At 57.8% G+C, this 17,074-nt stretch overlaps 1 protein-coding gene across 1 annotated transcript; it reads right to left on the bottom strand.

The window, feature by feature from the left end:
- Positions 1-659: 659 nt before the first annotated feature.
- Positions 660-17,065, bottom strand: LOC136112436 (myosin-6). The gene is made up of 40 exons (XM_065857101.2): positions 17,052-17,065; positions 16,507-16,542; positions 15,193-15,385; positions 13,972-14,115; positions 13,287-13,443; positions 13,062-13,089; positions 12,859-12,967; positions 12,690-12,782; positions 12,520-12,583; positions 12,174-12,272; positions 11,911-12,014; positions 11,312-11,450; positions 10,939-11,207; positions 10,438-10,608; positions 9,982-10,291; positions 9,828-9,901; positions 9,617-9,704; positions 9,419-9,536; positions 9,209-9,332; positions 8,794-8,930; positions 8,581-8,707; positions 8,348-8,476; positions 8,018-8,260; positions 7,638-7,814; positions 7,400-7,545; positions 7,227-7,317; positions 6,718-7,107; positions 6,502-6,628; positions 6,277-6,395; positions 5,600-5,796; positions 4,814-4,997; positions 4,573-4,738; positions 4,366-4,490; positions 3,977-4,285; positions 3,694-3,897; positions 3,319-3,444; positions 2,941-3,216; positions 1,786-1,881; positions 1,233-1,367; positions 660-1,137 (listed from the first exon to the last, which is right to left on the bottom strand). The coding sequence occupies exons 3-40, from the start codon at positions 15,382-15,384 to the stop codon at positions 1,117-1,119; spliced, it is 5,808 nt and encodes a 1,935-aa protein (XP_065713173.1). The 5' UTR covers position 15,385; positions 16,507-16,542; positions 17,052-17,065; the 3' UTR covers positions 660-1,116.
- Positions 17,066-17,074: the final 9 nt, after the last annotated feature.

The raw sequence follows: 17,074 nt of genomic DNA, 5'->3' as shown, positions 1-17,074 counted from the left end.
AACGAGAAACAGGTGACCAAAAACTGACCAACTGTGTATAACATCCCATTCACGTGAATACTTCATAGAAAAGTGGGAGATCACGAGGATCTCGTCCCTTTTCCCTGTGGTGACATTAGGAGAGGACCTTGCGAGTCGTCCCTGCGAGCTGAGGCCAGTGACAGACTGAATCCAGCTCCGGTTGCTGCAGAGTCCAGTCCAGGACTTCGGGTCCCTGCCCTGCAGTTGCTGGGACTTTCAAGATTGGTTTTGTATATTTTGTATTATTTTCTCTATTTTATCAGTAGCATTAGTAAAACATTTTTAATTTCCCAACTCTCTCCTCTCTGTCCTCCTTTCCCTCCCGATCGCCTGTGCTGAGTGGGAAGGGGGGAGAGGGAGGGGCAAAAGGAGGAAATGGGGGGAGAGGAGGTTGACAACACATCTGCCAGGGTTTGATTGTCACCCCGCAATCTTAACCCTCAACACTTCCCCTCGGTCCGCTGGTGCCTGTTCCGTACTCAGCGTTGTCTCCAGCAGTGAACCCCTCATCTACAGCATGAGGAAGCAAGGAATTAATGATTTGTGTAAACTGTGTGAATATGTGATTTTTCAGATTTTAAAGGTGCCTATTACCCCACTAGGGCTTCCACCGTAACTCAGGAAAAGCCAGGACTAACTTTTCTTCATATACGTCTTTATTTTTCTGTAGTGCCTTTTTTTGGTTTGTTTTGTATCTGTGATATTAGTATTCTTTGTGTCCTACCTGGTTTTCCTTCTCCCAAAGACCTCATGTGGATCCAGGCTCCCATTTTAGATAAACTCCATAAAGAAATGAGCAGAAAGCCGTCTCCTCCGGAGTCCCAGGTCTGGGCTCTGCTGCCCTTTGGACCTGGGACCCCACTGTCTCCTGGTTACGATGGCCGTGGCAGACACTGATCGTCCATCCACTGGTGCTTCTCTGTGATCATGGGATTTTTGGGAGGTGGACAAGAAGACATTGTGTCCCTCCACCACTCCTGGATGCCTGGGTCCCTCCAGTCCTTGTTAATTACTCAATTAACTACTTCTACGTTGCTAAGCCCCCATCTTGGATGGGAGAGGGTGGCAGTGGGGTAATTCGTGGTGCTGGTGGGGTCATTCCTCATCATGAAGCTTCTGGGGTGGGAGAGAAGATGTGGAAGGTGAGGGGGTCATTGTGTGGCAGCTGTGGGGCAGTCGTGGGACAGCCATGGGGTGGGGGAAGGTCCAACCTTGGCCCCGATGTCGCGGCTCTTGGCCCGCAGCTTGTTGACCTGGGATTCAGCCATGTCGGCACGTTCCTCCGCCTCGTCCAGCTCGTGCTGAGCTTTGCGGAACTTGGCCAGGTTGGTGTTGGCCTGTTCCTCCTGGATGGTGGGGTTTGGTGGGTGTCAGTGGAGCTGACACCATCCTCCACCATCCTCCCATTTTCCATCCATCCAACCACCTATACTCAGCCCTCCAACAAACCTTCTATCTGCTCAGCCACCCAACCAACATTCATCCATCCAACCACCTACTCAACCACTCATCTCACCTTCCATCCATCCAACCACTTACTCAACCCTCCAACAAACCTTCTATCTGCTCAGCCACCCAACCAGCATTCATCCATCCAACCACCTACTCAACCACTCATCTCACCTTCCATCCATCCAACCATCTGCTCAAAAACTATCCATCATCCTTCTTATTGGTCCATCTAACCCACCTCCCGTCCTTCTGTCCCATCATCCATGCGTCCATCCCTTTCCTTCCTCCAGCCCCCCAGCTCTGGGCACCCACCGCCTCCTCTGCCTGACGCTTGTAGGCCTTGACTTTCATCTGCAGCTTGTCCACCAGGTCCTGCAGCCGCAGCAGGTTCTTCTTGTCCTCCTCCGTCTGTGGGAAGGGGAGACAGGGCTGAAGATTGACCCCAACACACCACCTCTCCCAGGCTTGATGCACTCATCATGCCTCGTTTTCCCCGCCTGGACACCTCCTGGGCAGACTGAGCTGTGGTCTATCTTCTCCATGACCCTGTGGCCACTGGGTCAACTGTGTTTTAGGTCACCCTACAGCAATGGGTGAGGTCTATGTTTCTTGTGTCCTGATCCTGTACAGGTATGGAGGCAACATATGGCAGGAAGATGTGACAGGGCATGTTTAGGTTGGACATGAGTCAAAGGTTCTTCACCCAGAGGTGCTGGACACTGAACAGGCTCCCAGGGAGGTGTCACAGCCCCAAACCTGGTAGTGACCAAGAAGAGACTGGACAATGTCCTCAGACACACGGGGTGAGCTGTGGGGTGTCCTGTGCAGGGACAGGAATTGGACTCGATCCTTTTGAGTCCCTTCCAACTCGGGACATTCTATGAAGCACTCTATGAAACAGGTGATGCTCTGTGTCAGCCATGGCCCTACAGCCACCAGCTCAGTGTTCCGGGTTGCCACATTCCTGTGTCCACCAGGTCAACCTTTCTGGGGGCAACAGTCTCTACAGCCACCAGGTCAACATTCTGGGTCACCCATGTCCCTATGGCCACCAGGTCAACCTTCTGGGTCACCCACATCCTTACAGTCACCAGGTCGATGTTCTGAGCCAACCATGTCCCTCTGGCCACCAGATCAAACTTCTGGGTTCCCTATGTCCCTCCAACCACAGGTCAATATTCTGGGTCAACCATGTCCCTGTGGCCACCAGGTCAACCATGTCCTATCTACATGGACACAGGGGAAGCAAGTGATGTTCTAGGTCATCCTTGCCCCTGTGGCCACCAGGTCAACCTTCTGGGTCACCCATGTTCCTACAGCCACCAGGTCAACCATGTTCTATCTACATGGACACAGGGCAGTGGGTGACATTCTAGGTGGTCCCTGTCCCTCTGGCCACCAGCTCTGCCATGTTCTAGGTCACGCCGTGGGCCTGGATGAAGGAGAGATGTGCTGCAGTGGCTCCACCTGGTAGCTGAGCTCCTTGACACGCCGCTCGGACTTGCGGAGACCCTTGACACTCTCAGCGTTGCGCTTCTGCTCAGCCTCCAGCTCATTCTCCAGCTCTCTCACGCGGGTCTCCAGCTTCTGCAGCTGCTTCTTGCCCCCCTTGAGGGCCAACTGCTCTGCCTCATCCAGCCGGAGCTGCAGGTCTTTGATGGTCTGCTCCATGTTCTTCTTCATCCGTTCCAGGTGAGCGCTGGTGTCCTGTTCCTTCTTCAGCTCCTCTGCCATCATGGCTGCCTGCCCCAGGGGAGAAGCAACCAGAGAAGAAGGTCAAAGGTATGTTCTCCATCGCACTATGGTGGAAGGTGTCCTAGATATTGGTTCCACCACAGCACTCACATCAGTGATGGCTTTCTTGGCCTTCTCCTCAGCGTTCCTGCACTCTTGGATGGCCTCTTCCACCTCCGTCTGCAACTGGGAGATGTCTGCCTCCATCTTCTTCTTTTGGTTGATGAGACTGGTGTTCTGGAAGAGAAGACCACAGGCATCACAGGGGTCCCTCTGGAGACAGGAGCTGTGTTGTGGGGGGACTCAGTGGCTGGGTTGTCACTGGGGAGTGGCAGCTCTTGGAGGAGCCAGGAGGTATCTCAGGGGCTTGTCAGAGCAAAGATGGGACTGGGACATGGGGTTTCTGAAGACGCTCGCGGCCATGCCATTCTCCAGCAGGACCTTCTAGGTGATATAAGGGAGAATTCTTCACCGGGGCGTCCTCACCTGGGAGTGAAGAAGCTGGACCCTCTCGCTGGCCTCAATCAGCTCCTGCTCAGCCAACTTGCGGGCCCTCTCCGTCTGTTCCACCACTGCCCGCAGCTCCTCCAGCTCCGACTGCAGGAGGTTGTTCCTCCTCTCCACGATGGCGATGTTCTCTTTCAGGTCCTCGTTGGCCCGGACCACATCATCCAGCTGCAGCTGGGTGTCCTGGCAGGACAACCGGGATGGACCTCAGCCAGCAGGTCCATGGGGCTGAGAGGACCTCATAGAGGTGGGTCCGTCTCACCTTGAGGTGAGTCTGGGCTCCCTTCAGGTGGGACTGGGCCTCAGCCGCCATGCGGTTGGCATGGCCGAGCTGGATCTCCATCTCGTTGAGATCACCCTCCATCTTCTTCTTTAGCCTCAGGGCTTCATTGCGGCTCCGAGTCTCGGCGTCCAGTGAGGTCTGCAGGGAGTCCACCACCCGCAGGTGGTTGCGCTTGGCCTGCTCCATCTCCTCATCCTTCTCGGCCAGCTTGCGCTCGTAGTCCGCTTTGACCTGGTTGAACTCTAACTGGGCCCTCAAGATCTTGCCCTCCTCGTGCTCCAGAGAGGCCTGGGATGGGGACAGAGGGGACATTGAGGACTGCAGAGACCAGGAGAATGTGGGGTGCATGGAGACGTGGCTTGGCTCACCTCAGCCTCCTCCAGAGCAGCTTGGAGCTCCAGCTTCTCGGCATCCAGCTGCTTCCGGACCTTCTCCAGCTCATGGATGGTCTTGTGGCTGGCACCCAGTTGCTCTGTGAGGTCCGAAATCTCCTCTGCCCAGGTGAGATCCCATCAGACCATGTGGAAGGTGGTGGAGAACAAGGAAGTGGACAGGGGGGAGGCCCATGGTCTCACCTTGGAGGTTCTTGTTCTCCCTCTTGAAGGTCTCCAGGTGCTCAAGCGACTCCTCATAGGCGTTCTTCAGCTTGAAGAGTTCGGTACTGAGGGACCTGGCCTCCTTCTGCGAGGCCTCCAGCTCCGTCTGTGACTCCTCGAACTTCTGCTTCCACTCCGCCACAATCTGGGGCCAAGCAAGTGGTCACCCTGTCACCATGTGTCCCCATCTCCTGCCCATCCCACCTCTGTGTGCTCCCACCTTGTCAAAGTTCCTCTGTTTCTTGTCCAAAGCAGCAGCAGCTGCGTTCGACCGCTCCACGTCCGCCATCAGGTCCTCGATCTCGTTTTGCAGCCGGTGCTTGGTCTTCTCCAGGGAGGAGCACTTGGCATTGACAGCCTCCACCACCTCCTCCGCCTCCTGCAGCCGCTGGGCCAGCTTCTTCCTGTCCCAGGGGACAACCAAGACACCTGGTTGTGGTGACCCATGGACCAAATGGGCCAACCAGACCTTCTTCCACCCTGAGGTTGCCAAGACTCTGGTGTTTCTCCTCTACCAACTCCAAGTCCCTCAGCCTTCTCCAGATCCTTCTACAGCTGAGGCGTCCCCACCATCTCCTTCCCCACAGCAGCTGCCCCAGCACATGGCATTGCCCACGGCGTGGAGGGGTCTCCTCATAGGTCCACACTTCATGGTTCAAGGGGTTCTCCAATCCCAAACCCCATCAAGGTTGCCTTTGGGCAGGACACTGACCTTCTCCTGCAAGTGTCCTCCAGGATGGCCTGAACACTTGGATGATCTCATGGTGTTTCCACCTTAGAGACATGTTTGTCCATCCCCCCAATGACTTATGAGGGTCATGAGTGGTCTAGGTTACCCAACACAGGTTCTAGGTCCCCAACTTGGGCTCTAGATCTACCAAGCATGAAAAAACCCAACATCCTGGGTGGTGGTTGCTTGAGGGAAGAGGGGAGGTAGCGACTAGCAAGGTTGACCGGGTTCCAACACCCACGGGAGAACCTCAGCATCCATGAGGAGATGACTCACTTGGCCTCCTCCAGCTCCTCGGTGCGCTGGATGGCGTCTGTCTCGTACTTGGTCCTCCACTGCGCCACCTCAGAGTTGGCCTTGGAGAGTGACCGCTGGAGCTCAGCCTTGGCCTCTGTCTCCTCCTCATACTGCTCCCGCAGCAGGTCGCAGTCATGCCGGGCCGACTGGAGGGCATGGGCCAGCGCATTCTTGGCCTGGAAGGGGCAAGGAGAAGGTAAGATCATTGGGTCCATGTCACCTTGAGCTATCTTGAGGTCTTCCAACTCAGTACGTGGTGATGTTTCTCAGCCCAGCTTTCTCTAGACCATCCCAACCCAACCTCAACGCCTCTCAACACACCCAACCATCTTTAGGCTGACCCAGCCTGACGTCACCTGGTCCAGCTCCACTCAGGCACCTATAGACCAGCCCAACCACCCCCCAATCAACCTGCTCAGCCCAACCCACCCATTGTCAGACCAACACAGCCCAACTCAAGCACCTTTAGATGGAACCACCCTTAGCTCGAACCACCTTTAGATGGAGAATCACCCTTAGATGGAACCACCCAATCCAACCAGTCTGAACTTGACACCTTTTTGGTGCTACCAACGTGAGGGCGAAGGAGACCTTGCGCTGTGGCCCTCCTGGAGAACTCCAGACCACAGTGGTCTTAGCCACCCCATGAACCCTACCTTCATCTCCTCCTCCAGTTGCCTTTTCAGGTCCTCCATCTGCTGGGTGTAAGACTGCTTGCCCCTGGTGAGCTGGGAGATGAGGGCCTCCTTCTCCTCCAGCTGGCGGGACAGCTCTCCTGCAGAGGCAGAGAAAGTCTTGAGGGGTGCGACAGGGGGTGAACAGGTGGGGTGGGGCTGGAGGTGAAGATGGGGGTAGGGAGTGCTGTGGGTTAGGGCTCCCACCGTTCTCGGTCTGGAGTTTGGCCCGTTGGGTGCTGGTGTCGTTGAGGACTCGTTGGGTCTCTTCCAGCTTAGCCCGGTGCTCGGCCATCTGGTCCTCCATGGTGCGGGAGACCTTCTCCATGCCCACCTTGGAGCCGCAAAAGATGGAGGGGAGTGATGACACAAGAGGCTGGTGGCCATGGTGGAGGTGAGATGTCTACCTTGGCCTCTCCCTACCTTGGCCTTGATCAGCTGCTCCATGTTGGAGCTTAGGTCGTCCAGCTCCAGCTTGAGCTCGCTCTTCTCCTTCTCCAGCTTCTGCTTGACGCGCTGCAGGTTGTCGAGCTGCTCGCTGAGCTCGGCCACGCTGTCCGCGTGCTTCTTGCGCAGCGCGGCGGCCGTGGCCTCGTGCTGCAGCGTGGCCTCCTCCAGGTCCCGCCGCATCTTCTGGAACTCCGCCTCTCGCTTCTTGTTGAGCTCAATCTGCACCGAGGTGGCTCCTCCCGCCTCCTCCAGCCGCTCGCTGATCTCCTCCAGCTCCCGTGACAGCTCCGAGCGCAGCTTCTCCACTTTGGCCCTGCCCGTCCGCTCTGCCTCCAGCTCCTCCTCCAGCTCCTCGATGCGCGCCTGCGGGACAGGGGTGTCATCATCTGGGCTTGGCTCTGCCCAGCTCACCCGTTTAACTCAACCCAGCCAGCTGGAGACGCTCCAGCGCAGCCCAACCAGGTGCAGACCCCATCCCTCACCTGAAGCTCTTTCAGCTTCTTCTGGAGCTGCAGGGCCAGTGCCTGCTCGTCCTCGATCTTGCTGTTCTGCAGGTGGATCTCGAAGTCTTTCCTACAGAGAAAGGTGGAGAGCGCTGAGGTCCCCACCTGCACTCCTCGGCTGGCTTGGAATGGGGCAGGAGGCCCAGCCTCACTTCTTGAGCTTCTCCTCCAGCTGCTGCTTGTCATTCTCCAAATCCATGATGTTTTCCTGGGTCAGCTTCAAGTCACCTTCCAGTTTCCTCTTGGCCCGTTCCAGGTCCATCCGGATCTTCTTCTCCTGTTCTAGGGACCCTTCGAGCTGTGTGGAAACACAGAAATGGGGAGAAACCTCAGGTTTTCATCATCACTGCCCCACGAAGTTCCTCGCTATTGGGACTGTCCCACACTCACGTCATCCACTTGCTGTTCCAGTTTGACTTTGGCTTTTGTCAAGGTGTTGACCTTGTCCTCCTCTGCCTGCAGGTCATCCAGTGCCTGCTGATGAGCTTCTTGAAGGGCCTTCTTCTCCTTCGTCAGCTTGGCGATGGTCTCATCCAGCCCGGCCATCTCCTCCGTGAGGTTCTTGACCTGCAGGATGAGAAACGTCAGGCCTCCAGCTCGGTGTCAGAGGTAGAGCAGAGCTGGGGGAGATTCTTGTTGGCCATGGCCAGTGAGGCCACTTCAATGCAGGAGAACTCAAAAGGCCTTGGGTCTTCTTGATGTAGATCAAGAAGACCTACAACCAACCTTTGGTCTCCTCAGCTTGAGTAGGAGGCCTCTCCCCACCTCACCTTGTTCTCAGTGGCATGTTTCTCCTTCTCCACCTTGGCCAGGGTCAACTCCAAGTCATCAATGTCCTTCTTGAGCTCTGAGCACTCATCCTCCAGCTTCCTCTTCTTGGCTGTCAGCTCAGCGTTCATCTCCTCCTCATCCTCCAGCCGCTCTGTCAGTTCCTTCACCTTGGCCTCCAGCTGGATCTTGTTTTTGATCAGCTGGTCACAGCGCTCCTCAGCATCATTGAGATTGTCCTGCTCCTGTGTTAGGGTGGTGGGTGAAGTAAGGTCCCCCAGTGGGGGTGGTTGTTACCTCCTTTACGTGGTTTTGGGGAAGATCTCACTCACAGCCTGCACTTGGAGCTGAAGGTCATTCTTCTCCTGCAGCATGGAGACCATCTTCTCCTCCAGCTCCTTCCGCCTGGACTCGGACTTCTCCAGGGCCTCCTTCAGCCGCCCAAACTCCTCCTTCATGGTCTGCACCAGTGCCCAAGGAGACAAAAAATGTCCAATCCCCCCACCCATCAACCCCACCCAACGTGTCATTGGTTGCCCGCCCCTCATCCCGTCCTCTTCATCACCTGCATCTCCTTCTCTGTCTCAGCGCTCTTCAACAAGGGCTTGATCTTGAAGTAGAGCTTCATCCAAGGCCAGTTCTTCACCCCCATGAAGGCTCTGATGTTCCACTGGATCACCAGGAGCGCGTCCCTGTGATGGGGACACAGATGTTGCCACCCCGTGGATCTGGTGACCCACCGGAGGCCCCGCTCCTGAGGGGACACCCCTCCTCTCACCGGCGCTCCAGAATCTTCTTGAACTCGATGCGCATGAGCTGCCCCCGGGCCTGAGCCTGGATGCGGGTGATGATGCGGGAGAGACGCTCATCCCGCATCTCCTCCAGCAGCCCCAGCAGCCCAGCCTTGAAGAAGACCTGAAGGAGGAACGGGGTGGGTGAGGAGGAGATGGGCAAGAAGGTGGGTTGGCTGGGGGAGGGTTGGGTGGAAGGATCAGTGGACAGATGGAGGGACTGACGGGTTGGCAGGTGGATGGAAGGATGGTTGGGGTAGTCAACGGGCAGGTGGACAGGTGCACAGTGGGACCATGAGGTCCACAAGTCCTCCTGGATGGTGGGACCTTAGGGTCAACAAGACCTCCTGGACCATGGGACCATGGGGTGTATGGTGGGACCACAAGCAACAGAGACCTCACCTTGGTGTGCCCAAACTTGTACTGGTTGTGGTCAATGTCAAGGGACCCCAGGAGCTTCTCGGCGCCTTTGCGGCTGTCGATGAACTGTCCCTCAGGGATGGCCGTGGGGTTCAGGATGCGATACCTGGTGATTGGAGAGGACAGAACACCCCAAGGTCAGCCCTAGTGGGATTGTTCGCCCCCTCCTCACGTCTTCTCCTCCATCCCTACCGCTGGCGGAAGTCCCCGTAGAGGATGCGGTTGGGGAAGCCCTTGCGGCAGATGCGGATCCCCTCCAGCACCCCGTTGCAGCGGAGCTGGTGCATCACCAAGGGGTTGTCCATCACACCTGGGGGATGGGTTAAAGGGGTGGGGTCAGCCACAAGCCACACCCACAACCCACCGTTCTGTCCCCCCGGCTCTGCTCACCTGGCTCCTTCCGCTCATTGGGAACGAGGCAACGGACGAAGTGGGGGTGGGTGGTCTTGAGGTTGGCCATCAGCTTGTTAAGGTTTTCCTGGGGAGGAGAGAGGAGAGGCTGACCAGTGGGATGGCAGGGATGGGGCTGGGTGGTCAAACCTCCACATGAGAGGTTGTCTTCCCTTTGCCCCACGGCAGGTCTGCTGTGTAGGTCCCTTACCCGGTGCAGGGCAGAGACGGTCTGGAAAGAGGAACCTTTCTTCTTGGCTCCTTTCCCCTTCCCTCCATCACCACCTGGGGACAAGAGGGGTGGGGTGAGGCAGGGGACAAGACTCTAGTGGGAAAATGTCTTCTCCGTCCATCCATCCACCCACCGGCATCTGCCCCAGCATAGTTGGAGAAGAGGTTGGCCAACAGCTTGAGGGCCGACTTCTGGTAGAGCCCCACCACTGTTTCATTGAGGGGGTCCTTGTTCTTCTCCAGCCACCCAATGATGTTGTAGTCCACTGTGCCAGCATAGTGGGTGAGGGAGAAGTGGGCCTCTGTCTTCCCCTTGACGTTGCGTGGCTTCCCAAAGTTGGCTGACTTGCCCAGGTGGTTGTCATAGAGCTTGGCCTTGAAGGTCATGTCTGAGGCCTTGGGGAACATGCACTCCTCCTCCAGGATGGACATGATCCCCATGGGCTGGGGAGGAGAAGACCTTGTTGGCCATGGAGGACACCAAGTACCACCCAACTGGCCACCTTCAAGGTCCCTGGGAAGCACCAGATGGGAGGATCCTTCTCCAGGGAGCCCCTGCAACCCCCAGGAGACCTGGCAGGAGGTGGTACCTTCTCAATGAGGTCAATGCAGGCCTGGAGGTCCATGCCGAAGTCAATGAACTCCCACTCGATCCCCTCCTTCTTGTACTCCTCCTGCTCCAGCACGAACATGTGGTGGTTGAAGAACTGCTGCAGCTTCTCATTGGTGAAGTTGATGCAGAGCTGCTCAAAACTGTTGAACTGGGGAGGGAGAGGACAGACAGTAGGGTCAAGGCAATGCCCAATGGGGTCAACTCAGCACCCGTTGGGGTCAACTTAACTGAATAAGGTCAGTGTTAAGCCCAATGGGATCAATGTAATCAAGTCAACACCCAATGGGATCAACATAATGCCCAATGGGATCAACAGGGTCAAATTGGACATTCAATGGGATCAACACGATGCCCAAAGAGGCCAACTTTCCACCAAAGGTTACCGCGAAGCTTAAGGAGGTTCACCCAACAGCCAGCTGGCTCAACTCAACCCCCAAGAGGACCAATGCAACCACCCAGTGGACCCCACAGGCCTTACATCAAAGATCTCAAATCCAGCGATGTCCAGGACACCGATGAAGTACTGACGTGGCTGCTTGGTGTCCAGCGAGTTGTTGATCCTCACCACCATCCAATTGAACATCTTCTCGTAGACAGCCTTGGCCAAGGCCCCGATGGAGTAGTAGACCTGCTGGACATTCTGCCCCTTGGTGACGTACTCATTGCCCACCTTCACGCGGGGGTGACACAGCCCCTTGAGGAGATCGGCTGAGTTCAGTCCCATCAAGTAGGCCGACTTGTCGGCATCTGCAGAGCACGGAGAGCAAGATACGTGGTCAGGCCCCACCTCACCACCTGCTTGGGAGAGATTGGTGACACCCAAACCTGTGTCCCCCTATCTCTGCACCCACCTTCGGTGCCGTCCGGCTCTGCCTGCTCCTCCCGTTGCTTCTGCTTGAACTTCATGTTGCCAAAATGCATGATGGCACCTGTCAGCTTGTAAACGCCGGTTTTCTCCTCGGCGGTGAAGCCCAGGACATCGAAAGCGCTCTGGGGGCCAGGGAGGTGGGGCGTGGTTAGAGAGGACCTTGCCACCCCCACCACCGAGCTGAGGGCACAGCCAACTGCTGGTCACCATGTGTGTCCCTCTGCCCTGCCTGTCCATCCATCCATGGACTCATCTACCCATGGATTCATCCATCCATGGACTCATCTACTCATGGATTCATCCATCCATCAGAGCACTGTCCATCTGTCCATCTGAGGACTCTCATCCACCCATGGACTTAGCCACCCACCCATCCATGAGCTCATCCATCCATCCATGGGCTCATCTATCCATGGATCCACCCATCCTCCTGAGGACTCATCCACCCATGGACTCATCCATCCATCCATCCATCCATCCATCCATCCATCCATCCATCCATCTTCTATCACCCCCCTCTCCACCCGCAGCTCCTCCTTCTCCTCAGCCACGAGATGTCCCCCTGCCTGCCTCACTGCTCACATCGGTTGCCAACAGCTCTTCTGAGTCGTCGATGGAGGCCACAGTCACCTCTCCTTGGGAGACGTAGCTGTAGTCGTAGGGGTTGTTGGTGATGAGAAGCATCTCTGGGCCGTGGTGGCCGGGGATAGAGACAAAAACTGAGCATTTCCAGCAGCCAAACAGGTCCAAATTGTCCCCAAATCACCCCAAGTAGAGGACAAGCAGAGAAGGAGAGGAAGGAGAAGACCCAAAAGCAGCCACAGGGTTAACTCTTCCCAACTCACCCAGCAGCTCCGGCTTCTTGTTGGAGAGGATCTGGTAGAAGATGTGGTAGTTCCTCTCAGCCTTGAGCTGGAAGATGACACGGGACTTCTCCAATAGGTCTGCGGACGGGGATGGAGACAAGGTGGGTCAAGGGTGGGGTAAGGAGATGGGTGGAGACATGGAGACATGAGGAGATGGATGGATGAGGAGATGGAGACACCAAGAGATGGAGAAGAGGGGCTGGATGGATGGTGGGATGAGGAGATGGAGGGACGGACGTGTGGAGGGACAGACAGATGGACAGACAGGTAGGTGGGTGGATGATGGACAACCAGATGTCATCTGATGGACCCTCAGTCCACTCACAGGTCTCGATGTCGGCCGACGCCAACTTCCCCGTGGCCCCAAAATGGATCCGGATGAATTTCCCCTGGGAGAGCAGCAGCCGGAGGTGGGGGTGGAGGTGGAGGTGGCCACCTGCCCCAGCAGGACCCGCCCCACAAACCTGCCCCATAGGCCCCGCCCCCTCCACTCACGAATCGGGAGGAGTTGTCATTGCGGACAGTCTTGGCATTGCCAAAGGCCTCCAAGGCGGGGTTGGCCTGGATGATCTGGTCCTCCAGGGTGCCCTGAGAGGGTGGGACAATGGGTGTGACCACCATTGGAAGAAGGTCATCGCTGAGGGGGTGTGGCCTGAGGCCTCACCTTGCTGCTATTGGCCACCTCCTTCTTGCGGTCACCGATGGCGGCGATGCTGGCGAAGTACTGGATGACCCTCTTGGTGTTGACCGTCTTCCCCGCCCCGGATTCTCCGCTGGGGACAACCGGGAGATGTTGGAGAACATCATGGTGGCTTCTCTGTCGCACCCCACTGGCGTGGGGCAGGGCCCTGGGGGGCAGGGACTTACGTGATGAGGATGGACTGGTTCTCACGGTCTGCCAGGAGAGAGATGGGATGACACTGGGGGAGATGTTTGGGATCTTGGGGTTCACCCTCCTCCAGGTGAGGAGGGATGAAGTTGGAGGAGATGTTTGGGATCTTGGATGGGATTCTCTGTCCTCCAGGTGAGGACCAGCTCTAGGTCAGGACCCATTTTTGGGGTGGGATCTGGGTCCCAGCGGGAGGTCCCTACCCGTCAGCATGTTCTGGTAAGCGTTGTCTGAGACGGAGAAGATGTGGGGCGGAGCTTCACTCCGCTTCTTGCCCCGGTAGGCGGCCACCACCTCGGCATTGTAGACGGGCAGCCACTTGTAGGGGTTGACGGTCACACAGAAGAGCCCTGAGTAGGTCTGGACAAGGGGCAGGTGGGTCAGAAACAGGAGGTCCTGCCTCACCAGGAGGGTGTGAGTGGCCCAAAGGGTCCAGGGATGAGACATCTTGGGTCTGGGTGGTCGAAGGGGTCCAGGGATTGGACATGTTGGGCTTTGGTGGCCTCACAGGGTCCAGGGATGAGACATCTTGGGTCTGGGTGGCCTCACGGCGTCAAGGGATGGGACATCTTGGGTCTGGGCGCTTGAAGGGGTCCAGGGACTGGATATCTTGGGTCTGGGTGGCCTCATGGGGTCCAGGGAATGGGACATCTTGGGTCTGGGTGGCTCAAGGGTGCTGGGGAGGGGCCACCAGGTTCCAGGTGCCCCAAAATCCATGGAGAACCCACCTGGGTTCTAGGTGCCCCATAGACCCTTCTGGAGGTCCATCCACTTCTAGCGAACCTCAAGAGCTTCAGGGCAGCGCCATCAGCTTCCAGCCATCCCATAGACTGTGGGGCAGACCCCACCCACCTCCCATCCGCCCCAGGGGCTGGTGGGAAGGCTCACATAGATCATCCAGGAGGCGTAGCGCTCCTTGAGGTTGTAGAGGACAGCGGGCTCATGCAGGAAGGTCAGCATGGCCATGTCCTCAATCTTGTCGAACTTGGGTGGGTTCTGCTGGTGGACATCGGCCTCCTTCACCGTCACCGTCTGCAGAAGGACATGAGGGGACTGTTGGGGGCACTCCAGGGCGGGGGGACCTCCCACGTGTGTTGAGGGTGGGCTGGGGGAAGGGCTTCCTCCACAGGTGGGGGATCTCCCATGGTTGGTTTGAGGGGCCCCTCATGGGTTGAGAGTTCTCCAATGGGTTGGGGGATATCCCATGATTGGTTGGGAGATCTCCAGTGGGTTGGGGGATCTCCCATGGGCTGAGGGTTCTCCAGTGGGTTGGGGATCTCCCATAGTTGGTTGGGGGATCTCCAGTGGATTGGGTTGGGGGATCTCCCATGGGCTGAGGGTTCTCCAATGGGTTGGGGGATCTCCCATGGTTGGGTTGGGGGTCTTTCATGGGTTGAGGGTTCTCCAATGGGTTTAGGGGTGTCCTGATTGGTCGGAGGGGTCCTCTATGGGTGTGAGTGCAGCTCCGCTGGGCTGGGAGGTCCCACCATGGGTTTTGGGGGGCACCCAATGGTTCCTCCATCACCCCCTTGCACCCCCAAACCGTCAACCTCCCTCTCCCCTCTTAGACCCTCTTCATCAACCCCCTCCCCATCAACCCTCCCCCATTAACCCTCCCCCCATTACCACCTCCCACCCCACTCCATCATTAACCCCTCCCCCTCCCCATTAACCCACTCCCCCATTGGCCCCCCTTCCCATTAACCCCACCCCCTCCCCATTGGTCCGTCCCCTATTAACCACTCCCCCATTAACCCCCCTCCCCCACCAGCTCCTCCCCCATTAACCCCACCCCCTTTCCATTAACCCCTCCCACATTAGCCCCTCCCTCCTCCCCACTGACCCCTTCTCCATTAATGCCAACCCCTCCCCATCAGCCCCTCCACCATTAACTCCTCCTCCATTAACCCCTCCGTCATTAACCCCTCCCCCATTAACCCCTCCCTCGCCCTCCCCATCAGCCCCTCCCCCATCAACCCCACCCCCTGTCCCATCGGCCACTCGCCCTCCCCATTATCCCCTACTGCCCCCTTACCAGCCCCTCCCTCATCAACCCCACCCCCACCAGCCCCACCCCCATCCCCCACCCCTCCCCCACCCCTCCCCCACCTCCCCCAGCTCAGTTTCCACGGTCACGTGGCCCTGGTCTCTCCCCCGCACGCGCCCGCGCACGAACTCCATGCGGGGGTGGGGCACGAAGCACTCGGTGCGGGGGTCGAAGGGTCGGGTCTGCGCGGCCAAGCGCTCGCGCTCCCCGGGGCGCAGGAACGGGGCTGCGGCACCCAGCGCTGCCTCCGACATCCTATAGACACACATAGACATACAGACACCCATGGACACTCATAGACACCCATGGACACTCATAGACACCCATAGAGACCCATAGAGACCCATAGAGACCCATAGAGACCCATAGACACCCATAGCCCTGCACCAAGCGCTCACGCTCCCCCGGGCGCAGGAACGGGGCTGCGGCACCCAGCGCTGCCTCCGACATCCTATAGACACACATAGACATATAGACACCCATGGACACTCATAGACACCCATGGACACTCATAGACACCCATAGAGACCCATAGAGACCCATAGACACCCATAGACACCCATAGACACCCATAGCCCTGCACCAAGCGCTCACGCTCCCCCGGGCGCAGGAACGGGGCTGCGGCACCCAGCGCTGCCTCCGACATCCTATAGACACACATAGACATACAGACACCCATGGACACTCATAGACACCCATAGAGACCCATAGACACCCATAGAGACCCATAGACACCCATAGCCCTGCACCAAGCGCTCATGCTGCCCCGGGCGCAGGAATGGGGCAGCTGCTCCTAACGCTGCCTCTGACATCCTATAGAGACATATAGACATAGAGACACCTATAGACCTATAGCCCAATGCTGCCTCTGCCATCTGACACAGACCTGGACACATAGACACCTATAGACCACGCATTGGGACCTACAGACCCTGCACCGGGACCTGCAGAGCTATAGATCCTGCACCAGGACCTATAGCTTAGCACCGGGACCTATAGCCCAGCGCCGCCTCCAACATCTGCACTGCGGCCTCGGGGGGACGCACCAGGACCTACATCCCCGGGGGGCCCTATAGCCTCTGTGCCAGGACATACAGCCTCTACACCGGGACTTATAGCCCCAGGGGCCCTATAGCAGAGCCCCAGACCCATGGGCACCTATAGCAAGACATAGATCCCCCTATAGCCACGCACCACCCCCCACAAGGACCCTATAGCTGTGCACAGAGCCCTACAGCCATGCAGGGTGCCCTATAGCCACGTGCAGACCCCTATAGCGCAGCCTGGACCCCAAAGCAACACAGGGACCCTATAGCGAGGTGTGTGCCCTATAGCAGCCCCCCCACCCCACAGCTGCCCCACGGTGCTGCCCTCACCTGGACTCTCTGGGTCTGGAGAGAAGATGGAGGGAGCTGAGGGGGATGCAGAGGGTGAGGGGCTGTGCCCCATAGATCCCTGTGCCCCATAGATCCCCGTGCACCATAGACCTTTGTGTGCCCCACAGACCCCCTGTGCTCCACAGACCCTCTGTGCCCCATAGACCCCTGTGTGCCCCACAGACCCCGTGTCCCACAGATCCCCTGTGCTACACAGACCCTCTGTGCCCCATAGACCCCTGTGTGCCCCATAGACCCCCTGTGCCCCACAGACCCTCTGTGCCCCACAGATCCCCTGTGTGCCCCATAGCACCCCATCTGCCCCATAGATCCCATCTCTGCCCCAGAACCCCCCTGTGCCATGTAGCCTCCCTGTGCACCCCATAGATCCCCCGTGCCCCATAGCCCCCCCATGCCCCACATCACCTCTGTGCACCCCAACCTCCCTGTACCCCCCCATAGATCGCCTGTGCCCCACAGCCCCACTCTGTCCTTCCTGTGCCCCCCATATCCCGCCCCACATATCCCACCCCCCATGCTCCCACCCTTTCTCTCTGCCCCACAGTGG

This window comes from Patagioenas fasciata, chromosome 25 (genome assembly GCF_037038585.1).
Source record: "Patagioenas fasciata isolate bPatFas1 chromosome 25, bPatFas1.hap1, whole genome shotgun sequence".
Lineage (NCBI taxonomy): Eukaryota > Metazoa > Chordata > Aves > Columbiformes > Columbidae > Patagioenas > Patagioenas fasciata.
This window is presented reverse-complemented; position numbering and strand designations above follow the sequence as displayed.